The 24,867-nt window shown below is 47.4% G+C and overlaps 3 protein-coding genes across 10 annotated transcripts in view; 2 read left to right on the forward strand and 1 right to left on the reverse strand.

The window, feature by feature from the left end:
- The window catches only part of PASK (PAS domain containing serine/threonine kinase), a 65,284-nt gene extending 63,613 nt beyond the window's left edge, over positions 1 to 1,671 (forward strand). For all 6 annotated transcript variants that reach the window (XM_020988991.2, XM_020988993.2, XM_020988994.2 and 3 more), the window contains 2 exons: positions 412 to 461; positions 1,526 to 1,671. In XM_020988991.2, coding sequence (XP_020844650.1) covers positions 412 to 434 — 23 coding nt within the window. In that variant the 3' untranslated portion in view covers positions 435 to 461; positions 1,526 to 1,671. The remainder of the gene's footprint in view (positions 1 to 411; positions 462 to 1,525) is intronic.
- A 4,248-nt stretch (positions 1,672 to 5,919) lies between these two features.
- On the forward strand, positions 5,920 to 15,353 carry MTERF4 (mitochondrial transcription termination factor 4). 3 transcript variants are annotated; one of them, XM_020988988.2, is made up of 4 exons: positions 5,920 to 7,267; positions 8,510 to 9,044; positions 12,195 to 12,379; positions 13,808 to 15,353. In XM_020988988.2, the coding sequence occupies exons 1-4, from the start codon at positions 7,247 to 7,249 to the stop codon at positions 14,231 to 14,233; spliced, it is 1,167 nt and encodes a 388-aa protein (XP_020844647.1). In that variant the 5' UTR covers positions 5,920 to 7,246; the 3' UTR covers positions 14,234 to 15,353. The 3 variants fall into 3 exon arrangements, with proteins under 3 accessions (XP_020844647.1, XP_020844648.1, XP_020844649.1); XM_020988989.2 differs by having other exon boundaries at positions 8,510 to 9,020; XM_020988990.2 differs by lacking the exon at positions 5,920 to 7,267 and adding an exon at positions 7,665 to 7,843.
- Positions 10,716 to 24,867, reverse strand: part of SNED1 (sushi, nidogen and EGF like domains 1) — a 101,541-nt gene continuing 87,389 nt past the window's right edge. The window contains 5 exon segments of the mRNA XM_020988987.2: positions 10,716 to 17,933; positions 18,998 to 19,035; positions 19,484 to 19,567; positions 20,856 to 20,943; positions 21,710 to 21,826. Of these exon segments, the coding sequence (XP_020844646.1) occupies positions 18,999 to 19,035; positions 19,484 to 19,567; positions 20,856 to 20,943; positions 21,710 to 21,826 (326 nt within the window). The 3' untranslated portion in view covers positions 10,716 to 17,933; position 18,998.

The following is a 24,867-nucleotide window of genomic DNA, read 5'->3' on the forward strand; positions in this document are numbered from 1 at the left end:
CATGGTTCTCTGAATTCCTCCTTCGGTTTTTACTCAACAATTGATAATATCCCTTTACATTCATATACTTAATTTTTCCAGCTAATCTCCATTAATGGACACCCACTTGGTTTCTGTTTTTACTTCTACAAAGAACCTTGTGGTGAATGTTTTGGGGAATGTGTGTATGTAGACACACACATACACATGTGGGTCAAAGAGCATGAACAGTGTAGGCATTCTTGGAGCATATCAAGTTGAAATCCATCCTGCTTGGATTGGCACACAGCCCCACCAATAGTCTGTTAGTATGCCTGCCTTCTTACTGCTCCTCCATCGCTAACTGTCTCTGCCTTTGTCATCTCGGCTAATTTGCAGGGTGTGCATTGTTTTAATTTGCATGCATTTAATAACTATGTCTTTTCATTTCAGAAAGTAGTATTCATTCACCCTAGAGGAGAGAGAGGAGACTGAATGAAACAGTAAGTAGGACCTCAAAATGTCAAAGTAGACTAATTGTGTCTTCTTAAGTACTGAGCTGCTGCTGCTGCTAATGTGTCCTGTGTCCAGAGGACCTTGCCCGGGGCCACCCCATGACTTGCACTTTCCCTGCCATCTTCACTGATGAGGAATAGTTTTGGGCTCATTCACTGTCTTCACCACTGTTTTCAGAACCCTTCCTTGGGGGGCAGGGTGGGAGGCTGACAATCTTGATGCTCTCCAGAGCTAATCTAACAAAAAACCACGCTCTGAGCGTACGGAATGGATTTTATCTTCAAATTTTCCTTGTCTGAATTTGAAAAGAACAGTTGTAGTGTGAAGTTTGATATTGCGACAGGGCTTTTCATGGAGGACTTTAGACATGCTTATGCTTTCTCCTTTCCTTCCTCCTCTCGTGTATTTGCGTGTGTCATGTGGTGTGTGCCCATCAGAGAGGCAGACGCTGGAACTCCATAGAATTGTAGGCCCAAACTGACCAGACCCTTCCTAGTATTTTTTTTCTTTCAATTCCAACTTTGGGCTGACCAAAGTAAGTGGACCATGCTTTGCACACTGCTGGGCAGCTGGTACCTTTAAGCACAGATGTGGCTGTTACCATACATTACAGCTCTTGGGTGAGCTTGGTGGGATGCCCACCATTGCACAACAGCTCTCACTGACAGAGAGATGCCTTCTGCTGGGGTCGCTGCTCAGGGGGACAGGCTGAAAAGGAAGTGTCTTAGCCAGGGACAACTTCTGCCTGTAGTTAGAGATGGTGACAAAGCAGTGTCCTTCCTCCCTTCAGAAGATGTTCCTCAGGGATGGTACCATTTGAATTCTTCTTCTTGGAAACGTTCTCATTTGCTAAATGTGTTCCCTTCAGTTGAGTCAGACTGAAACCCTCAGTCTTAGGTTTTTGCTTGGACGAGCTTTGCTTTAAAGAACAACACAACAGTGAGGAAGCTCGTGATGTTTACCTCTTAAGATTGATTTGTGTCTCTATGTTCTAAGAATTCTCCTTTCTGCAGGACTGAAAAGTAAACCTGTTTTTCCTTAAAATGCTCAGGAATTCCAGTGGCTAAAGTATCCCGAGAATGTGTTCTTCAAAGGTGAAGCTGAGCTGCCTCCAGGAATGCACAGCCCATGTCTTTGAAGTCTGTTACTTTTTTGTAAGAGAAACTAATTAAAGTTCATTAAACTGAACAATAGAAATGTGTGATGTGTTTTAGGGAGAAGGAAAATTTAATACCTTGGCAATTAAATGCTGAGGCTAAAATTTTCCTCACATTTTTGGGAATGTGTTTAAAAATGAATATTATACAAATGACCGAGGGTGTAGTCCATATTTGCAATCTGCATCATGCCTGTCACTTTGCTTCCAAGATGCATTAGTTTCTGGTTCCAGGCCCCTAAATTCCCTCCAAGAAAAGAACTCAGTTGCTCAGGTTTTGTGTACAATTTGATGAACACACTAAATTGATTTTTATAATATGACTCTAGATTGTGTGATTTAGTGGTACAGATGGGCAGTGTGGTCTAATGGGAGGAGTCCTGGCCCGGAAGACAGCCAAGGCTCATGATCCATACTGGCTGGGAAATGATGAGGTAGCCTTGTCTGGATAACAGGCCTTGTTCATCCATTTAGTTTTTCTCATTGGAGTCATGAAGCCACTGTTTTCAGACTTAGGAGACTCTTCTCAAGGCAGGATAGTCAAACTGTTTCAGATTTCCTTGAGTTACAGAATTAGGCTGGGTTTATTCGTTTTGTAGCCCAGTGATAGCTCCAACACCATCATTCTCCCCTGTGCCACATTGAAGGATCTGGGACACACCCCAAGCTAAACCTGAGATGATGACATGGCACTGACAGGAACATCCTGGCTGTCTCTGCCAGATCCAGGGCAGCTAAACATTTCTGGATCTCTCCAAATGATGTCATCCTTCAAAAAGTGGAGGAAGCAAGGAGTGAAATGTTCTGGACCCAGTAGTAAGGAAGACCTGGTTGCTAGGGTTGAAAAGATGGATACCCTGGAGTGAAACAACTGCTCCAACTTGAGATTTGCAATGAGAGAGAGGAAAGTTGTGTGATACTCCACTAAGCCTAAGAGAAAGAACCCAGAATCTAGCTGGGGCCAGTTCTTTTCACCTCTCCTCTCTCCCTCAATCACCTGGGGGCAGAAATAAGTTTGGTGAACCATGAACTGCCTAGAACGGGAAGAGGCTGAGAAGCTTTGAGAGCCAAACCTCAAGGAACCTGCCATTCAAAGGGCGGGAGTCAGAAAGCGAGCAATAGGGCAAACTAAGGGAAAAGAAAGAAATTGTCAAAAATCTAAGGAGAAAGAAAACTCAAAGACCTTTAGCATAAGCAGATAAACCAACAGGGAGACATTAAGAGCAGGAGGAAATATGGCCTCTGGATCAAGTGAAAGAGTTCAGGCATCTACGAATATGTATTTCAAGATAAAGGAAAAGGATTCTACACTTGATGAGGCAGAGAACTTCCCATATTGTTTAAATGAGAAATAAATAATGTGAGAGCAGAATTTATGGCCTGAACATCAGATATAATTGGCAGGATAGAAAAATTTGAATCTGTAGTGGCAAGTGTCATCAAACAAATGAAAGAGAGGATGACAGATTGGGAATGCAAATATGTGGAAGTAAAGGGCAATCTGGAAGAAGCAATGTCAAAAGCAATAGCATTAAAAGAAAGCATCCTCTCCATACAAGCAAAACTTAATGACCTTGAAGACAGGATACAAAGAGACAGATTATAGGTCTCCCTGAAGAATGACAAAAAACTTGAAACACTACAATGAAAGAAACAGGAAACTGCCTAGAACCTCTAAACACAGAAAACTGTGAATCAAAAGAATCCATAAATTACCTTCAGGAAAAAACAAAAACAACCAGATAAAAAGAAACCCGAGGCTGCAAACCACACAGAGTGGTTAAATTGAACAATTCTACTGAGAAACAGCAAATTCTAAAAGGAGTCAGGAGAAAGATCTTCTGTTAAAAAGGGAAAGAAACTCAAATACCACAAAACTATTCTACACCGAGTAGAAAACACAGGAAGAAATGGAATGATGTATTCCAAAGAGCAATGGCGCTCAAGATGCAATTGATGTATGTCTCATGCTGAGTTTGAACTCAAGTCTTTCTGACTCCAGGCTTAATGCTATCCACTGTGGTGCCACCTATACTAAACATAGTCTTAAATCTGACTCCACATTGGGTTTATTTCTACGTTTTAATGTAACACAAGAATAAAGTGAAAAATACTTGCTCACACAAATATGTAATGGAAAATAGCAGAATTTTATCAACTCTTTTGCTGAGAGATGGAAACACTTTATTTTTAGCTACATAAATAGTTGACAAAAACGAATAGCTAGTTGTGATATAAAATATTTACCTTTTCACTGGCTAATGACAAGTACTGTATTAAATGATAAAAATGCTTAAAGTCTGATTGCATATATTGCTTCATTATATAACACTCTTTAAACTCTTCAGATGTGACTTTCTTTTCTGTCATTAGCACACTGGCTACACTCTTTAAAACAGAAAACTGCCTTAATGCTACGAGAGGCACTATAAGGTTTGTTTCTGCAGATCGTTTGTGACGGTCCATAAAGGTTTCAAGCTGACGTGTAACGTGCATGCTCAGCGACAGCCTGATGTTTGCCATGTCTGGATCACGTGATTACCCAGGCGATGAGGTATGATTACAGAGTAATAGAGGGGAATGAGGGTGTCACTCTCGCACAGTATACCTGAATGCAAATGAGGGTATGTGCATGCCCCTGACCATCTGTTGGTTTGGGCTTGGAAGGTGAACCTTGTGATGATTTGGAAACAATTTGATGACGTACTGAGAAACTGAAAGGGCAGGTGCTTAGTCAAACCAGAGCTGCTGTGTGTGTGAGACCACAGTGGTTTTAAATCGAAACATGCCTATTCTTGTCACAAGGAAAAAATACTTTGTCACATAATCAGGCCATTATTTACTGCTTAAGGTGTCATGAAAGACTTTTTTAGCATGAACCCCTTGGACCATTGTTCACTGTATAGGAACACACTGTGTATAAGGTACTGCATAATACAGCTTCAGCCTACTTTTGTGGCTCCATTTCACATTGCTCTTTGTAGATCAGATTAGGAGTCAGCAATCTGTGGCACACAGAAGGCTGTTTTTGTATGGTCCACAAACTTAAGAACAGCCTTTACGTTTTCAAATGAGGTTTTCTTTTTTTTTTTTTTCCATCTTTTAAAAATTTTTTTATTTTATTAATTTGTTTTGATTTATCAACAATCACTTCCATATGCTTTTGAGTTGAAAATTTTTCTCCTCCTTCCTTCCCCCCACCCTCCCCAAAACGGCGCACAATCTGATATTGGCTTTCATTTACATTCCTATTAAGCATATTTCCACATTAGTGAAGTTGTAAGTAAAAATTAAAACCAATAGGAGGAACCATCAGAAAGATGAAACAAACCTCAACAAAAGGTAAAAATAAGTGATAGCGATTCGACTTCCACAGTTCTTTCTTTGGATGTGGACAGCATTTTCCATCCTGAGGCCTCTGGAGATGTCTTGGATCCTTGTAATGCTGAGAAGGGTTCGGTTTAACAACATTAGTCATTGCATAACGTGGCTGTTACTGTGTACAAAGTCCTCTTGGTTCTGCTCACTTCACTCTGCATCAGACCATATAAGTCTTTCCAGGTTTTTCTGAAGTCAGCCTGTTCATCATTTCTTACAGCACAATAGTATTCCATTACATTCATATACCACAACTTGCTCAGCCATTCCCCAACTGATGGTCATCCTCTCAATTTCCAATTCTTTGCCACCACAAAAAGAGCTGCTATGAATATTTTTGTACATGTGGGTCCTTTTCCCATTTGTTTGATCTCTTTGGGATATAGCCCTAGAGGTGCTATTGCTGGATCAAATGGTATGCACATTTTTGTAGCCCTTTGGGCATAGTTCCAAGTTGTTCTCTAAAATGGTTGGATCATTTCACAACTCCACCAACAATGCATTAGCGTTCCAATTTTCCCACATCTTCTCCAACATTTATCATTTTCCTGTTTTGTCATGTTGGCCAATCTGATAGGTGTGATGTGGTACCTCACAGTTGTTTTGATTTGCATTTCTCTAATCAATAATGATTTAGAGCATTTTTTCGTATGACTATAGATGGCTTTAATTTCTTCATCTGACAACTGTCTGTTCATATCCTTTGACCATTTATCAATTGGGGAATGGCTTGTGTTCTTATAAATTTGTCTTAATTCTCTATATATTTTAGAAATGAGGCCTTTATCAGAGAGACTGGTTGTAAAAATTCTTTCCCAATTTTCTACCTTCCTTCTAATCTTAGTTGCATTGGCTTTGTGCAAAAACTTTTCAATTTAATGTAATCAAAATTATCCATCAAATAAGGTTTTCTTGTATTTGAAAAAGTAAAAACTTTAGGTTGTAAGCCATTCAAAAACAGGCTGCAGGCCAGCTTTGGTTCTCAGGCCATAGTCCGTAAACCCTTGGATTTGATAAAGCATTCACTAAGTGATATTACTATGCTCAAACACTGTGCTAAGTACTGGGAATACAAATATAAGCAAAAAGACAGTCCCTGCCCTCAGGGAACTTACATTTTAATGGGGAAGACAACACATAAAAGGCGGATGGGCAAGGAGTCAAGCTGGAAAGGTAATCTGGAGAGTTGGGGGCTTCTGACCTGAGCCAGGTTAGGAGTGAACCTAGTTGGTGTGGGTACTTTCTCAAACGGATGTTTTGGGGAGGAACTCTTCAAAACTGGAACAGGCGGATAAAGACGTGGAGGCACTGCCCGCGTGAGAAGGCCGTGGGGATGGAGATGGCACGAGGTCTCAGGCATCACGGGCTGAGCTGGTAGGAAGATTGGGACCCAGCCAAACGGGAGCGCCAGACGGATGTTCCTTGTAGAAATTCATTTTCTCCATGCATTTCATAAAAAAAACCCTTCCTTTGAAAAGTCACCCAAGTCGTGCAGATAAAACACGCCCTTGCAATTGTATGCCAACGTCCTGCCCAGACTGCTGCAGACAGGCCTCCTCGTGGGAGCCCCCAGGGACCCACTCCTGCCTCGTGCTGCTGGGTGCGAAGCAGCAGCGGTCCGTGGACTTTCTCCACGGACAAAACTCATTGTTCCCCTCCCTCCCCCACGATGCTGTAAGGAGGGGGAGGGTCTCAAGCTCTCGAACCTGGGACTCCAGCATGTGGGCTGCAGGGTCCCTGGATGGGGGGCGGGGTCTCGACTTGGGTTTGGTGGGATTCGTGCTGTGCAGGAAGCCAGTCAAACGGAGCTTCGTGCCTCTCTTCTGCTCAGGGCCGAGGCACTACGGGGGGATCACAGGCGTCCCTGAGTGGAGTGATTACGGAACAGGGTGCCTGGACCCCTAAAACGGAAGGAGCGCAGTCGGGGCGGGGCTCCAGCCAACGGTAGAGGCACGAAGCCCCCCGGGAGTGGGGCCAGATTCCGCCCTCGTTACAGGAACCCGCTGACCAGAGCCCGGGCACCTGCCCTCACGGGGGGCTGGGGAGGACCCAGATCTGGAGGCATCTCTCGCGCTCCTCCTCCCGGCTTCTCTGCTCCGCTTCCTCCCTAGCCCCTGCCAGCGCTGACGTCATTCGGAACGCTTGAGCCGAGCGCTGGTTTCCGCGGGAGGCGGAGAAACCCGACGGACCGGAAGAAAGCCGAAGGGTCGACGGATCGCGCGCAGGACTCCCGGCGCCATGGCGGCGAGGTGCAGGCAGGTCGGTGCCTCCTACCCCGAGCGCGTCCTACCCTAGAGGGGAACCTTGGGTCCCGGGAGGGAGGCGCCGTCCCAGAGCTGCCCAGTGCAGGAGTGCCTGGGCTGGCAGGCGAGTCGGGGTCCGTGGAACCCAGAATAGGCTTCCCTGTTGTCCGCACCAGGGCATCATGTTGGGGGTCGGTCGTACGGCTGCGCGGCCGGCTCTTCTCCTCCCCCCTCTCCGGGATCTGAAGTGCGCTTGCGTGGCCGCAGGGGCGGGCCGGGAGTCGGCGTGCTTAGACGCAGGCCCCTCCTCCTGCGCCCCCGCCCCGGGAGCTGGAGTGGGGCAGTGCGGCTGCGCAGCGCTGAGCTGGTCCACGGGGGGGGGAGGGGGGCGGGGGGGGCGGTGCTGTCGGAGCTGGGAGGGGGTCTCGAGGCGCAGGGATCCCTCCCCCCAGTTCCCAGGGCGCGTGCCTGTGTGGGCCTCAGGTTTCTCATCTGTAAAGTGGGGGGGGTGGAGCATAGGTGAGGAGTCTGTGGTCGCTGGTGGAGGGGACTTCCGGGTGAGGAAACTCGTTCCGACAAGGCATGCTGTCAGGTAGGACTTGAACCCAGGTCCTTTCCGACGCTGGCCCTCCCCCCCCCCCCCGCCCCGTGTTGGGTTGTGTTTAGTTAGGTTCTGCAGGCATTCATTAGGCGCCGTGTGTGTGTGTGTGTGTGTGTGTGTGTGTGTGTGTGTGTGTGTAATATACACATATATATGTATACATACACACACATGTACATGTACATACGTTAATGGTGAAGGAAAAATGATCATGAAGAAGGTGCTAGAGGGATGGCTGTTGTCATAGGCAGCATAGTGATGTATGAAATGTGTGGCAGCGTAATTATATTTTTTAAATTCAAGTCCATTTGATTTTAAATTCCATCAGAATGGGCAGTGAGCCCCTCCTCAAAGTTGGGCTCATTGAGGATCCGCGGGAGTAAGAGTCTGGCTCTTGCGGGCCCAGCAGATCCTGGAGTAGCCCATCCTGCTCTGTAGCAAGGGATAATGAAAAGGATGCTCTGCAGCCTCTGAATTTAAAAGACCCTGCATTTGTGTTCCAGTGTGGGATATGATTTAATTGATTGCTTTAAAAATGGGCTGTTTTTTGTCGTAATCCAATTGTGACAGGTAGGCCTAGTTTCCCAGGTTTGGGGTTTTCCATTATTGTACAAGTTAAAAACAGAAGTGACCCTTGACTTGTTCATTGTTTTGTAGGTCTTTCAGTGGCACAGGCTGGTCCCCTTCCCTGGTCTGTATGGGGCCCCATGGCTGTGTGTGCGCAGTGTACAGGATGCTGCAGCTGGGGCTCCTTCCCAGATGCTCGGTCGTAGATTAACGACAGCCTCCTCGAAAGGTGATAGTGAAGAAAGAGCCTCTCTGACTTCTAGAAACCGTATTAAGGAGCTAGAATCCAGCAAGAACGTTGTGACCCTCCTGGTTGAGAAGGAGCCATCCTCCATGGATCAGGGTGCTGTGGATTTGGAGAAGGTGGTTATTTTGCTTTTGGACATGGGATTCAGCGAGACTCATATAAAGGAGCTGTTCAGGATCCATGCAGGCATCAGACCTGAGCAGCTGCTGGCGGTGGTTTCAGAGCTGATGCTGCTGGGTTTGGACCCTGATCCTGTGTGTAAAGCCTTGCAGAAGAATCCTAGAATCCTGCGGTTGACAGTCAAACAGCTGAAGAGTCGGGCCAGTCACCTGAGACGTTTGGGGCTTGGAGGAGGTATTCTTTATGGGATTCTCTTATGTACGGACTTATTTTCTCTTACCTTCCCCTTTCTTCTCCTTGTGTTGAAAAACTTTCCATCTTTTTACCTTGAATTGCCTTACAGGGGAATAATTCACATTTTATTTTATTCTAGAGGAAACAATGAAAAGGTCATTCTTTGTTAGTCCCAAAAAGCATCATAAGAAGCGTTAGTGGGAACAGTACATAGTACTCAGACCCTTCAGATCAGCTCCCTGTTACCTCTCCACAGCTTGGCGTTCAGGACCCTTGGGGAAGCCAGTGGTCTCCAGTGGAGCCCGGGGCCTGGGTTCACATCCTGCCTTTGTCCCTTACCAGCTGTGTAACCTTGGCCAGTTCACATAACTTCACCAGGCCTCAGTTTCCTCATCTGTAGAATGAAGAGGTCGTACCAGACGGCCTCTGAATCTGTGATCCTATATTCCCATTGCCATCTGATTTCATGGAATAAGTGTTTTAAAAGGGACTGCTTGGTATCAGGCACTGTTCGAGGTGCTGGGATAATGAGGACATCAGTGACACAGTCTTTGCCTTCAGAGAACTTATCTCAAATGAGGGAGAGGGGACAAGGGGAAGCTCCTGGGTAGTGGGGACAGGACGTCTGGGTGCTCTCTGGGATTCATTATGGGAATCATTCCTCCCCCTCCCCACCTCTGTTTTTCGCAGAGGAAACCAAAGGCTGAGATGCGAGGTGATGACCATACGCCCGTCAGGGCAATAGGTAGGAGAGCTGGAATGCAGCCCTAAGTTGTCCTGACTTCCATTGCATGGGATGCCTCCCAAACGTCATCCCTTGAATTGTAAACGTGTTAGGTGATATTTCATAATGATTTGAGGCATGACCATTGACCAGCAAGATGAACAAGAAGCAAATAAACCTGGTGGGTTCCTCTTCCTGGTTGACTCTGCCTCGGCATATCTCGGGGAAGACATTCTGGGCGTGATGCACCATCTCCTGAAATAAATACTTCAGACATTTAGCGAAACACTGACTACCTTGTTCAGGCTGTGTGTGAGAACAGTTTGGAGAGATGATCATGAAATATGCTAGGTTCTCCTGCGTTGTGCCCAGCCAGAGAGGGTGCGAGTTTTCCTGTGCATCTCCTTTCTGGGTGCTTTGAAAGTGCAGAAGGCAGTGGGAGATTCTGGGAGTCCTGATCTGCTGGACCTCTCCTGATAGCCAAGAGAAGAGGGTCACTAACACTGACCAAAGACACCTTCGAGAAAAAGGTCTAGAAGAGAGTGCGGGGCCTGGAGTCAAGAAGACTTGGGTTCAGATCCAGCCTCAGACACTCACTGTGTGACCCTGGGCAAATCCCTAAACCTCTGCTGCCTCAGTTTACTTATTTGTATGAGGACTGGGGATAATAACACCTCCCTCCCAGGTTTGTTGTGAGGGTCAAAGGAAGTAATAGTTGTAATGTGCTCATAGTAAGTGCTACATAAATGCGTTCTTGTTATCATCATCATTATTAATGACTGTAGACTTGTCCTGCATCTAGTTGCTGTGACCAGTGCCTTCGGGGTGGGGTGAATGGGGGGGAACTCCTTATTCTTTGTCACGCTTTTGGCCCATGTCAGGTTCTGAGGCTTGGTTAATGATGTTATAGGTAAACCACATGTATAGTTGGCTTTCAATATCAGTTCAGAAATAAGTGGAGGAGGCCAGTGTTCTCTTTTCAACTCAAATAAAGAAGTATTTATTCAGTCCCTGTTCTGGGTAAGGCACTGTGCTGGCCTCTGGCAATACAGAGACAAGAACAAGGCACTGCCTACCCTCATGGAGCTTACATTCTACGAGGGGATACAGCACGTCGACAGATAAGTAAATACAAAGTGATACAAGAGGAAGAGAGTGTGACCAGCTGGAAGGGGCTCTGGGAGGGCCTTGGGTGCAAGGTGGTGTCTGGGTGGTGCTTTCAGGGATGCTGAGGAGTCCAAAAGATGTAGGGGAGGGGGGACTGGGGCTCCTCAAATGAGGCCTGCAGCTGGGAGATGAGAGGCTGTGTCTGGGGAACAGTTGGCAGGCTTCTTCAGCTGGAATGGGCAAGGCGTGAAAGGGAGTCCTGTGAAATGAGACAGAGAGCAGGAGCCAGGTTGTGTCTTAAATGAGAAGCTTTTGTATTTTGAGGAGAGAGTCTTCACTGTTGGAAGCTGCAGAGGCCATCACAATGGGGGAGGGCTGAGGAAAGGCCCCGGATAGATAGAAAGAGGCCATGGCCTCTTTCTAGTGGTGGGAGAACAAGCGCTGAGAGGGCACCACACAGGGAGGGGAGGCGGTGAGGGCATTTCTGACCTTTGACCCCTAGGCAAGTCATCCTCTGCTCACCTGTAGGCCAAAAGCTGGAGCATCCCTACTTCCTGACCCTGCTTGGCACTTCTTTTTCCTCTTTTTCTCTCTTCCACCATTTACTGCCTAGGCTGTGCCCCAGCTCAGTCCTCATTTCTCATCTCACAAGATAGGAAAAGTTGGTAAGATGGTGAGACTGGGTGTGATAGGCCTGGTAGTGGGAGGGAGGTTGGGTAAATTGCCAAGGCTGCCCTCCTCAGCTTCAGCACTGGTTTTGTGGGCAGAATCTTCTGCCCCTGCCCCATCTCCTCACACCACCCTGAGAGGGTCTTCCTTACCCTCTCATCCTCCATGGAGAGGAAAGGGGCAAGTGGGAGGGCCTGCTAGGGTGCAGAAACCTCTGTGTTCACCTTGGTTATGACCATTCCATCCTCCCCCAGTCCTTCCCAGGCCCTAAAGCTTCAACCCCTTCAACTCCATGTCCTAATGGATGCCTGCCTAGGGCCATCGCAGCCACCACCAGGGGCTTCCTTCAGGCTAGACGAGGGAGGCAGCTCCTGCTATCCCAGGGTGGAACTCAACATATTTTGCCCAGGAAGCACTGGCACCTGTGGTGACGTTCTGAGGGCCTGTCAGTAGAATTTCACAGCTCTATGGCTTAAACGGGCGTACGACTAGTCATGATGTACAGCATCATTTCTTTGGAAAAAGACTTTGCAATTCCAGCATGTGCACTTTGGGAGCACAGTGTGTCTGTAATTTGGGGACTGCCTGTATTCACATGAGCCTTGTTCATTGTTCGTTCTTTGTGTGAAGAAGGGCCCGTGTGGTCATCCCCTTTCCTCTCCTGTGTCCCACAGGGAACTTGCAGCATATGACTCATTGCTGTCCAGACCTGTTCACCATGACCCAGCAGCGTATCAATGCCCTTGTCTCCGTTCTGAAGGACAGATGTCTTTTCACCGGGCAGCAGGTGACAGAGATTTTGTACAGCTGCCCTAGAGTTCTTCAGGAGGACCCCGCTGCCTTGGAGTATAAATTCCAGGTGAGAGAGAGCAGGTGAAAGTATGGTGGGGCCTCTGCCCACATGGGCAGAGCTTGAACCATTTGCTTTGCATCTAAGAACCAGGTAAGTTTTTCACCTTTTTAAAGAGATTATTAATAAAGAAAAAATGGGCAGCTGTATATGGTTGTGGGGCATTGTTCTTAACCTCAGATGAAGTCTGAAGTGAGGGTCATCAAAGGTCTATGAGAGAATGTCTTAGAGTGCTGGTATCCATCTGGCCAAGCCCTCTGCAAAACTTAAGGAGAAGAATGGTCCCTAGGCCCTCCTTCTCCCCAGTTCATTTTCCTTCTCTTTCCCTGGGGGTCAGGCCTGGGCTGGGGACTGTAATTCAGAGGAACGAGGGTCCCACATGAATCTAAAGCTCTGGGCTGGGGTCCTGGCGGCCACGGTTGGGGCTTGTGGCTGGGACAGGGCTTCTGGCTTCCCTCCCACTTCTGAGCCTCGTTTTCTTCCTCTGTCAGAGGGGCACCACAGTACTTGTGCTGGCTAGCTCAGGGTTTGGTTGAGGTAAGGGCTTTGTGTACAAACTGAAGTTCATGCAGAAATGCAAATTTATTGTTCAGGCTTATTATTATCACAATGGTAGTTAAATAAACCCTGGAATAAGAAGAGTAAAGTATATCCCTTGGTGGATCAGTAACTGGTATGAAAATGGTGACCTGATGCCTGGAATCGTCCATGACTTCTTTAGGGACTCTCTACATAGAGGGAAACTGAGGCACAGAGGAACCAAGTCACGCAGGAAGGGGCATTCACTTGCTGCCACTGTGGGACGTGCGGCTTGGTGTGAAATGAGCAGGGCTGCTGTGACTTCAACTGTTCTCAGGACCCAGACGGGAATCTGTTTTGAGCCTAATGTTTTCAATAGCAAAACCTGCCAAGGTGTGATCGAAGGAAGAAGAGACTTAGGGAAAGGAGGGACCCAGAACCAGGGCAGATTTCCTGGGGGTCACGGGAAGGGGAAGAATGTGTTTGAGGGGCAGGGGATGTGGCCTCTTCATTCCTCCGTGCGTGCTTGGTTTTCTCCCTTCCTTGCCTGTTTAGTTTCTTCAAGTGCTCTTGTCTAGGGCCTGGTCGGGTGTCCTGAATGTAGAAGGAGGTGGCAACCAGTGTGTCAGTGTCACACAGCTGTGTCCTGTCCTGTCATTATCCCCTGACCAATGGGAAAGAATCTGAACCCCTCCATTGGGTTCTTTCTCCCACTGTCTCCTTTGTTTCTGGTCTGTAAATCACAGGTGCTGTGGCCACGGATTGCGTGGGCAGAGCCTTGTGGATCGCCATTACTAGGGAGCTTCTCCCCTTAGGTATTCATTTGAATATATTGATTGGAATGGGGAAAGATGGAGGGCATGGTGGTTCCCATTCTGCCGCTGGGATTCCTCAATGTTTTTGTGTTGTTCCTTACAGTACGCATATTTTAGGATGGGAATAAAGCAGCGGGACTTGGTGAAGACCAAATACTTCCGGTACTCAATGACCAAGATCAAGCAGAGGCATGTCTTCTTAGAGCGACTGGGCCTTTACCAAACTCCTGATAAGAAGGGACAGACCCAGATCTGTAATCCTTCTGTGAATTCGGTTTTGAGAGTCCCAGAAGCAGAATTTTTAGCCAAGGTGGCCCACTCGTCTTGGGAGGAGTTTGAAGTCTTTAAGCAGCTCTTAGCTCGGGAGGAACTGGAGGAGGGTGACAGTCTGAGCGTTTCTGAGATGAGGACTCAGACTTGGCGGACACTGACGGTTCTGGCGATGACGAGGACTGAAAGGCAGAAACGAGTGGAGGATGCTGAAGGAGAGTTTGCCGCAAGCGTCATTGGAGGATTCTCGAGTTACTGATGTCCTCTGAAGACTTAGGTCTATGACCAGACAAACAGACAGACTTTGAGTAGAGGATCCAGCTCGCTCCCCACAGCCGAGATGCTGGAGCTGGAGGCTGGAGAGCCTTGTGATTCCATGTGTAATGAAGGACTCCCTGGTTGTGACGGATGTAAGAACGGCAGATCAGTCCGACCTCACTTTTTGCCTTGCTCATGTGTGAATTGCTCATGTAGCCTGGAGGGAGAGCTTCCTCCTTCTGATGGGAGGCAACGAGCTGTCTTTCTTTCCAGTGGGTCTGCAGTGAATGTGCTAAGTGGAGACAGTAAGACTGGGAAGGAGCAGGAGGGAGGCCACCCTCAGGATGCAGCAGGTGGCCAGCTACCTCCCAGGGGTCCTAGTTCTTAACCTAAAATGGCTGATTCACTCATGATCGCGGTGCACCGTGGAATGAGAACCAGTTGTGAAGTCTGGCTCTGCTTTTAGATTTACTCTGATTATTTATGAGCTTCTGTGGGGATCCCAATGAATGAGGAGTCCCATTGCTCTCCCGTAGCTCACTTCTCAGCCTGGGCTCTGTTACGTGTTGGGCCTTTCTGAAGCTGTGGCCTTGGTGCAACACCCACGTTGCCGTATTTCCTCAGGATGGAATGTTGGCTGAGCTGATTCAGTTTCACATGTGTGGAATTCCCCAGTAGAGATCTGGTCTTCATGGCAGAGACCCTGCCAAGGTACTGTGTACCATATTGGGCTCTGGGACATAGCCTGAAAGGCAGAGGACCTGGCTTCAGAGCCTGGCTCGGCCACTTAACCTCTGTAGGCCCCAGCTTCCTTGCTGTAAAATGAGGGGGTTAGGCTAGGTAACCTCAAGCTGTGATCCTTTCATTTTTATTCAGGCTTTCGTTGCTTCATTTATCAAGCAATCACAGCTCTATGGTGATCTAACCCTTTTTTCCCCCCATTGGGCTGTAGAGGAATGACTAACAAAGTATCATTAAACAAGATACGTTGAAAAATGTCATAACTGTAAACTTGCTGAGGTTGAGTTTTAGACTTCCTTACATGCTTTCTCCCATTTGCACAACCAGAAAGGGGCTTCAGGAAAATAAATTATATTAAAAAAAATTTCAAACCAACAAGATTTTTTGCTTTTGCTTTCTAGCCTTGATTTTGTACAATTTACATTAAGTAGTCAGTGTGGGCATGTAGTACTGGGCTGGTTGTGTGGGCCAAGGAAAGGAAACTCAGGCCAGAGCTTGAGAGTGGCCAGAGAGAACTTTGTGGCCACAGCTGACGTTTCACTGGGGGTGATGCCGGCCAGGAGTACTGGGGGAAGGCGACTTGACTGGCTGTGCAAGGAGGCTGTGCAAGCGATGTTGGCTCAGCAAGAAGGACGTTCTGTTTCAATTCACTTCCAGCGAGATCCTTTTTGTTATGAAGGAGGTGTCGCTTGTGACAATGGAGGTGGGGATTTTTCAGAGAGCTGCCTGCTCTGTCCTGGAGATGGTGGCGTGCAAGATGAAACCATTTCACTGTGCAAGAATTTTAGTGTTGTCCTTCTGTCTTTGGGACTCCAAATGATGTGTTTCTTTAGAGCCTGTGTTTTTATGCTGAATTAGTGATATGTGAAATAAATGGGATCCTAATGGGGTTCTCCAAATGAATATACCCCTTGGGGGAGGGAGGGATTCCTGGGTCCTCTGTGGCAAACCCTAATCCTGTATCATCAGTCTCCTTAGGAACTGATGGGCTTTTAGGAAGAGGTGAGTGGCCTTCAAATGATTTCGCAGAAGAAATGAGAGGTCCAGAATGAGTCATAAGGAAAAAATATCTTGGCAGATGTGCTTGGAATGTTTTAAAGGCAAATTGAAAGATGTAATTGCTGTGAAAACAAAATATTATATTTAGAAAAACTTTTTCAGTAGATATTTTCATTTCTTTGTAAAGCATCAAAAGGGATGGGTCACACAGTCACAGATTCCTGAACTCAGAATTTGTTATATCGAAGAAACATTTTTCTCATTTTCTGAGATTCCAGGAGTTATTAACATGATGGTAGAAATCTTTTCTTTTTTCCTCATGTATATTTCCAGTCACATCAGGTGATCCTTTTGAGGCCCAGTATTGTTGAAAAAAAAATATCACATGCTTATATATATGAATGACCCTTCTGCAGCCTCCTCTGTTTTTGACTCTTCACTAAACTAAAGCCAATCACTTGAGTGGCTGTTTGGTACAGCTTTTGAAATACTAGAAGTTTTTTAGATCTGCTGTAGTTTATCTCCTTGGCATGTCCTTCCTGTATGAAAACAGCTGATTAATTTGTGTGTGTGCTTTTCCTGAGACATACCCATATATAATTCTCATAATTTAAAAACCAAGATTCTGATCCTCCAAAGAAATCCTCTTGTAACATATGTCTGCATCTTGTGAAAAAGAATGCCTTCTAGTTTGAATGGGTTGTGATTTCCTTCAGCACACTTAGATACTGGGGAATGTGGACAGGTAAGAGAAACCTCTGTGGAGACTGCATCCTGAGACCCAGAATCCTTCCTACGTCACTGCTTCACAAATAGAACTCTAGAACTTGAAGGTCAGATTTCCTCCTCTTCGCTGTTTGTCCTAGAGCACTAGCGAGCTGAAAACTCAGCAGTGACTTTGGGTCTACTTGGGGTCAGTTGCTATAATGATGTTAACATTTCTAAGTATCGTGTAGGGTTTCCGTTGTTTTAACAGCATTTGGGGGAATGTTTTTTGAAACATGTTGAAAAGTTAACATCACGAGTGATAATGTGTCCTCTCTGGTAAAGGACCAAACTTTACAAATTTTAGGTTAATGTCTCAGTAGACTAAAACAGTTTGTCAGATGGCATCAGCACAGACCTTTTTTCCGTTAGCCCAGTGGGGCCTAGTGGCTGTACCTGATCTGCCAGCTAAGAAATGAGTGTGTCCACATGCAAAAGGCCATATGAAATTCTTGGAGACAGAAAGGTTTCTAAGCTAGATAGCGTTAATTAACATTTCTTCTTTCAAAATACCAAAAGGCACTAATCCATACTATGGACTACTAACCTGCAAAATATCAATTAACAGAAATACTCTTCAGATTATAGGACTAGGGACAAAAAAGGTTAAGTAGCACTCAACAGTGCTTGAGGTTGCTTTTCAACTTGGGAAAAATTCATTTCTGCTCTTGCTGTTTGGAGGCTGCTAACATTTCTTCTGCATTTTGATTTTTTTGGTCTCAGAAGATTCATGTCCACTTTGAACTTTGTGAGCCAGGGTCTGTTGCTTCTGGTCATGCTCCTGGTGGTCTGCTAAGTTAACCCCCTTCCTTTGCATATCCACACACTGATATCTTTCAGTCGTTGTAGAAAACAAGCCGATACTGTTCCAGACGCTTGTGCTGCACAGCGCAGCATCTTTGGATGGCATGTCATGGGAAGAATGCAGACACCTTGGAGAGATGAAGTCTGGAGTTAGGAAACTGAAGAAGCCTTGGCCACATCCCCAAAGGAGGGAGGTGGCTGGTGTGGTGTTCAGGCTGGAGACAGCATGTCCCAGAGAGGCTTGGGGAGAGGAGGAAGCAGAGGTGTGGGCTCCCGTCTAGTGAAGTGCCTCTCCTCTCTGCATTCTGTTTCAACCCAGGTGGTAGATCTCATCATCCTGGGATTTCAAAGCCCTTACAGTTGACGAGGTGAAACTACAATTGTTCTGGACCCTTTAAGGAAGGAGGAAAAAAGACATTACTATTTTCAATGATACTTTCAATTTAAATACCGATTTCCATCTATTGTAAGGTGTTATAATTTCAGCCTCATTCCTTCCAGGTAAAAGCCCCTTGTTTCTCCTAATGGTTTTTCATTTGTATCCATTTGTCATTCAGTTAAGGTTTTGTGCCTTTAATTCTCATTATCAGGAATTGACCTGCTCAGGCGACCTTTGTCCCATGAAGGCAATGTTAGCAGAACCAGTGCCCCAGTTGGCCTTTTCAGCTTGGAAAGGCTTTGAGGACAGGCTTAGCGTTCTCATTGCCCACATCTGCTTGGGAAGAGTGGCGTCTGCCACCTGGCCACCAGGTTGGGGACATGTTTTGACCGCAGTCACTTATGAAACTAGTGATGGGAGGGTGGAGAGGAATTCTCAGATGTGTCCCACTGGAGGGAGGACAGATGTGGATTAAGTCAGAGTCCTTTGAACTGATTGGAATCCAGCACTCAGTGAGAAGTCTCTGACCCTCTGGTCAGCTACGTGGACAAGGCTTTGGAACTCCAGAAGCACACAGACTTGTCTGGCATCACTCAGCTGATAAAGAAGTGGGCTTGGAGTCTGGTCCAACTACCCAACACTCCCCATGATGTGTGTGTATGTGTGTGTGCCTGGGTTCACTAGACTGGCCTAGGGTTACAGTTCTTTCTGCATCGTTCAGCCTGTTCTGCTGGCTCTTAGTATGGACTTTAAGTCATTGAACATTTATTAAACACCTGTGTGCCAGGGCCTGGACTCTCCCTGGAGATAGAAAGGCAAAAAGCAGTCTGTGTATCCAAGAACTGCCCTTAGGGAAATGGTCCCCAAAGGCCCCAGATGTGTCTGTTTAGTTCAATGTTAAAATGTTCACAGGAGTATGCAGCCTTTGAGGGGGGCTGGCTTGAATGCTGGAATTTGCCCATGAGCTTTCTACTGAAATGTATTTAACTGCTCAGTGCTTAGGGAACAGTGCCCCAAAGTGTCTCCTTCCTCACCTCGTAACCTCGTCAGGACAGTCTCAGAAGGACACTCACTTACCTTAAGGCTTCTTAACTATTTGACTGTTGCTTTGTTTCCTGAAATAGAGAAAAGAGGGGAGAGTGAAACAAATTTGTTTTTAGAGTTTACCAATTCTAGATTGTGCTTTCCTAGGACAGTGAGCCTCATGAGTTGGGAGAAGAAGCCTGATACAAGAAAGCCAAGTTTTAGACTTTTCCCAAAATAGTTGGTACAAGTAGGCATGTTGATTTGTCCAGGACCCGTGTCCACTCCATGGTGGGCATGCTTGGAATGCACCACTAGGAGGGACCAGGACTGCACTTAAGGGCTTCGCAGATACTTTTCCATTCTGTGCAGAGCCGCTGGTCACCCAGCCAGGTGTCTGGCTGTCACTGGGGCGGGTCACTTTGGCTACAGCTTGTCAGGAAGCCGCCTGCTGGCTGCATCCCTCTAGCTCTTGCCACTAGCCCCCGCGTCTAGGCTGCTCGAGCCATCGGATGGGTTCTCGGCATCCTGTGCTAGTACCTGCTGGGGGTCTTCTTGGTAGCTGTGCCCTCGCAGCTCTCCTTGTAGCAGATGTCGGGATGGACTTTGTAGATTCTCTTGTACCTGCCGTTGAGAGAGAGGAGCGAGTCAGGGAGCCGGCACTGCCGAGGAGCTCTGGGCTGAGGGGCCCCGTCTGTTCTGCAGCTGCCCTTGGGGAGAACAGTTTAGATTTCAGGCCTTGAAGGCAGGGTCCTTGGTTCCCGAGCTTGCCTGATCCTCAGTTCATTCGGAGGCACCTGATGACTGAGTACAGTCAGTATGTTTGCTTGGAGCAACTTGGATTTGGTCTTGACTTTTCTGCTTGTTCTGTCATCTGGAGAAACTATGGAGGATTCCTTTAATTTGTTTTTTGTAATTAAGCTTACTGACCTGCCTGCCTTCCTCATATCTGCACTGCCAAAGTCTGGCAGGGCCAAGGCTGTCTGCATGTCGTCCTCCACTGGAGCCTGAGCTCTCTGAAGGCTGGGACAGCCTTTGCCTTTCCTTGTAGCCTCGTTGCTTAGCACAGGGCCTGGCACACAGTAAGAGCTTAATCTGTCAGGGCCGCTAGGTGGCGCAGTGGATAGAGCACCGGCCCTGGAGTCCGGAGGACCTGAGTTCAAATCTGGCCGCAGACACGTAATACTTCCTAGCTATGTGACTCTGGGCAAGTCACTTAACCCCAATTGCCTCACTTAAAAAAAAAAAGCTTAATCTGTACTTGTTGGCTGACTGACTCCATGTTTTTAACATGATGCTCCTTTCGGCTGGATGTCAGCCCGAGATAGAAGGGACACCTGTCCGTCAGGCTGGTTTGGGTGGCATCCTGCCTGCCCACGGTCATAGGAGCCTAGATCTAAGTCTGGCAGGGACCTTGGAGGTCATCTGCTTCTAGCCCCTCATTTCACCAAGACCTACAGAGGGGAGATGACTTGTCCAAGGTCATGCAGGTAGAACCAGGATTTGAACTCAGACCCTGTGATTTCAAGTTCTACACAGGGTGGGCTCAGAAAAAAGGAGCAGAGGCCTGAGAATTGAGGGGCCTAGGTTTCAGTGCTGACTTTGCTATTGTTCATTAGCCGTGTGACTGTGGTCAAGTCAACCTTATTGTAGAGAGAATTACAGACTTTTAGAGCTGGAAGATGATCTTGAAAAGTTACCTAGTCCAATTTGTCCCATTTTACAGATGGGGAAACTGAGGTCAAGAGAGATGGCATGACTTGCCCCCAGCCATACGGGTATTGCAGAGCCCACTGATTCCAGAGCCCCCTAGGGGCCCACAGTTTCTTGTGACTATTTCCTCATTTGCCCGTAGCAGTGAGAGATTGCCCATGAGGGGCTTTGGAAAGTTGAGAGGGCGAGGTCGACTTACACATAGTGGCAGACTCCTCCTTCCCAGACAGGAAATGACTTGGTCTCTGAGTACAGCCGTGTACAAGGATGCGGCACCTTCTTACATGCTGTCCAAGGAGAAAGAAAGACGTGGGCTCAGCGAGGAGTCTGTCTCCAGGCTCCTACCCCCCTCCCACAAGGGCACTCAGCAGTGGAGTCCCCTGCTCCTCTGCTGGCTTCTGTGCAGGCAGGCAGTGTCCCCCAGGCACCTCGAGCCTTGTGGGGCTGCCACAGGGCGGGCTGTGCTCAGGACAACGGATGGGGCTAGTTTCATGTCAAGTTTGCAGCCTATGGCCTCCAAGGCCAGCCTCCGTGGGCTTTGGTCTTGGAGTGGGCACCAGCCCTCATTGGGGGGGCTTCTGGAACACACTTCTTATCTCCTCAAATGATGCCCAGGCACTCTTGCTTTTCTGTGAGCCTTCTTTGGTCCCTGTCCTTAGGAAAAGCTAGTCAAACCATGTCTACGTGCCCTTCTCACCCCTCTGGTGTGAGGGGTCATCATTGGATGCCCTTCTGGGGGCATTGTAGAGGGCTTGCTGCCAGGCCTCATGCAGAGTGGAACGCCGTGGACGGTCCCCTTTTTCTCCACCCCCTTGCCCCCCGACTCTTATTTTTGGCCCAGGAAGACCATAGAGCTGGGCCTCAGATTGGGAACCCTTCTTTTTTTCCCTCCCTACCTTAGGTATGATTGGGAGAAGTGAGTTTCCCCCACTAGTGTTTTTCAGCCCTATGCTGGTCCTGCCAAAGGCAGAGTGCAACCTCTTGGGGCATGCTTCCAAGAGACCTGACGGGTCCTGGCTCAGGCTGGGAGGAGAAGCTGGACTCCTGACTTACAGAGTTCACAGTGTCTGCCTTTGAATCCAAGGCCGCAGTCACAGCTGTAGGAGTCTGTCCCACTCACACATGTGCCGCCATTTTGGCAGGGGTTTATGGAGCAGTTCCTGTGGTCATCTGGAAACCAAAGTGCCACAAATCGTTAACCTTCCAGCCCCTGTCCTGGCATATCAGGATGGCAGAACATGCCTTTTGGCTCCTGGATTCTGCCTGCCGTTGAGGCCATGTTAGCTTGTAGAACAGGCTAAAGGCATGAGGGGGGAAAGCAAAATAAAGGTGAGAAGGAGGGGTGTTGGCCTTCTGCACCATGTTTTTCTGGGATGCTTTTCAGAATGGGGTGCGATAAGAGGAGGAAGAGAGCACGGACCATCTCCCCAGGGGCCCTCTGTCTGTCCAAGCTCATGTGGAATGCTGGTCCAGTGGAGGATGCTGGGAAGGCCAGCCACCCTGCAAGGGAGGAGACAGCCTGACTTGGAAAATACACCCCTTGGATCTTGGCAGAACCAAAGGCATACTTCCACCAGGAGTTTCCATCCTTGTTTGCCAAATGCAGAGAAAGGCAATAAAAGAGGCAGTCTTGCAGAGGGAAGATAAAATTCACTGACACCAACATCCTGTGGGATACATGTGCTTAGCTGGTTTCTACCATCACTCCTTTGCTTTTCCCTGCCACCTTTCCAGCCAAGACTGTCATTTCTCTACTCCTCTGTTTCTCTATCCTTTCTGCTCTTTCATGACTCTGGTACCTTTACCCTCTTTTCCTTTTCCACAGGAAGCTAGTAATAATAATAATGATAATAACAATAATAATAATCCTGCTGTACTCTGTGTGGTTGGGTCAAGTTCCTAAAGCCCTGAACAACTCTTTAAGACTGTATATAAAAAGTGAGCTTCTGACCCAAACCATTGTGGTGAAAAACAGCCTGGGATTGTGGGCAGTGATGGCCTTGGGAGTCAGGGAGCCCTGGGTTCAGATTCTGGTGCATCTCCCTCCTGTCAGAGAGACACTGAGCAGCTCTCTAAGACTGTGGGTTACCTCTTCTGGTAGAGATTATTCTTCACCAGGGAGTCTCCATGCCAGTGAAATCACGTCTGGTTTAAAAAAAATGTTTGCAAAGAGCTTCCTTCCCACCAACGTTGTGATGTGGGCAGGTAAGTAATATTCTGATACCAAAGAGCTGGAAATGACCTTCAGGGCATGCTTAGTCAAACATGAGTTGGGCTAGATGGTTGCTCAGGTTCTGTCCAGCTCTGGGCTTCTAAGAACTGAGAGACATCAAGCCCTAGCTGCTAGTTTTGCCAGGGAAGAAACGGAGGTTCTGTGACTTGCTCAGGGTCGTATACGCTGTAAGTATTGTTGGAAGCAGGATTTGAACCTGGATTTTTCTGATTCTCAGTCCAGTACCCTGTCTCCTATCTCATGCTGCCCTGTGAACTCATGAAAGTGGATGTGCCCTCCAGAAGTGCTGCTAGGAACCCGCCCATGTCAGTCTTCCTCCCGAGACTGCTTGAATGACTTGCCTAAAGTCACAGCCAGCAAGTATCAGGGTTGAGCTGCAAACCGCCCTTTCCCTGAAGTTCAGGGCTCTTTCAGCTAGTTAGTGACAGAGCTGGGGAGAGAACCCAGGTGGCCTGAAGTTCAGGGCTGCTTCTGCCCTACCATGGAGAGAGGGGGCAGGGGCTGGGTGTATGATTTCATTGGCCTAGGGGATTCCCAGGGGAGGAGATTGCCTCTGCCAATCAGAAGCATTGATTAAGCACTTTTCATGCCAGGCACTGAGCTAAGCAATGCAGGTCATCACCTTCTCTGCAATTGGTAGACTCAGAAGGTTGCCAGGGCCACACGGCTGGGTGTATGTGACTCCAAGGTTTCCTGCCTTTTGAGTCTGGCTCTCTGGGACTCTGTGCTAGAGTTCCATTATATTTTTTATATGGCTTTTGAATGTGATAGAGTCCAGCCCTCTGCTTCTACTATCTGGTGGGATCTTACTATGTTTGTTTTGTTTCTACTTCTCCAGTACTCTCCAAATCTGCAAATTGAAAGTTTTTTTCTTACCTTGTCTATTTTTACTTTTTACTGGTATAGACATGACGCTATCAAATATTTGTTTTTTGCTTTCACCTGGGGCCTCAGGAGATTGGTGGATCTGACCCTCTCTACTTAGGATGTTGCTGCTGAGGTCAGAGATTGCAGTCGTCTGGCTACTGCCTACCCGCTCATCTCTCTTAGCCCAGTTTCCAAGGCAGGCCTTCCACCTCAGAAGCTCATTTCCCCTTGCTCTTCCCAAAAACATCCCCAGAGGGTTTATTTGCTTTTGCCCATAACAAAGACCAGAGCCCGGTTTAGGTATAATCCTCCCCATGAGGATTCAGGAAAGGGCTTCACCACCGTGCACTGATGACAAGCTTACTCTGTGTCGGGCACTGCGCTGATCACGGATTTCCTGTTATCCTGTGTCCCTAGGTAGTGCCTTTGCTTGTATCACAAGAGCTAGAAGTAGAGTTCAGATGCAAATAATGAAGTGCCCCGGGCACTTCTGATCCCACAGCTGAGAGCTTCACTCTCTTGGCTCAGAGTGAGTGAATTGCCTTTCCTCTTTTTTCTGTGATTCGTGAAATAAAAGACCAAAAAAAGGACACTTGAAAAAATAAAATGAAAGGGCCATGCATCAGACAGAACACAGGGTGAATGTTCATTTTACTTCACTTATAAAGGCGTATGTGCAAGTGTGTCCTCACCACTGCCCTTTAAAGAAGGCAGCCCCTTCTGTGTACCTCCCTCTCCTAATGGATATAAAAGTGTGAATTAAAGTACCCTGGGGAAGCTGAGTTCTGGCCCAGGAGGCCACTGGAGAGGGCGTGGTCAATTTCAGCATACCTCAGTATGGGCATCTACAGAGATCTCTCCTTAGTGAGTAGGGTCGCTGAAGCTGTTCCCTCTTCCTTTCTGAAGCTTGGGACATCCGGGCTCCACGGTAGAGGAGGCCTGTAAACCACTTAATCTTTCGATGTCAGTGCCTCCTGAGCTGTCCCAGGAGACAAGTCCCTCCTAGTAGGTCTTTTTTTTTTTTCCCCCTCTGCTTTTGCTCCTGCTTTATGGATTGCTTTGCTTTTACATTCTTTGCTGTCCTGCACTTTTCCTCTCTCCCTCTTCTATA

The sequence above is a fragment of the Phascolarctos cinereus genome, unplaced genomic scaffold, assembly GCF_003287225.1.
Source record: "Phascolarctos cinereus isolate Bilbo 61053 unplaced genomic scaffold, phaCin_HiC Scaffold_7;HRSCAF=346, whole genome shotgun sequence".
Lineage (NCBI taxonomy): Eukaryota > Metazoa > Chordata > Mammalia > Diprotodontia > Phascolarctidae > Phascolarctos > Phascolarctos cinereus.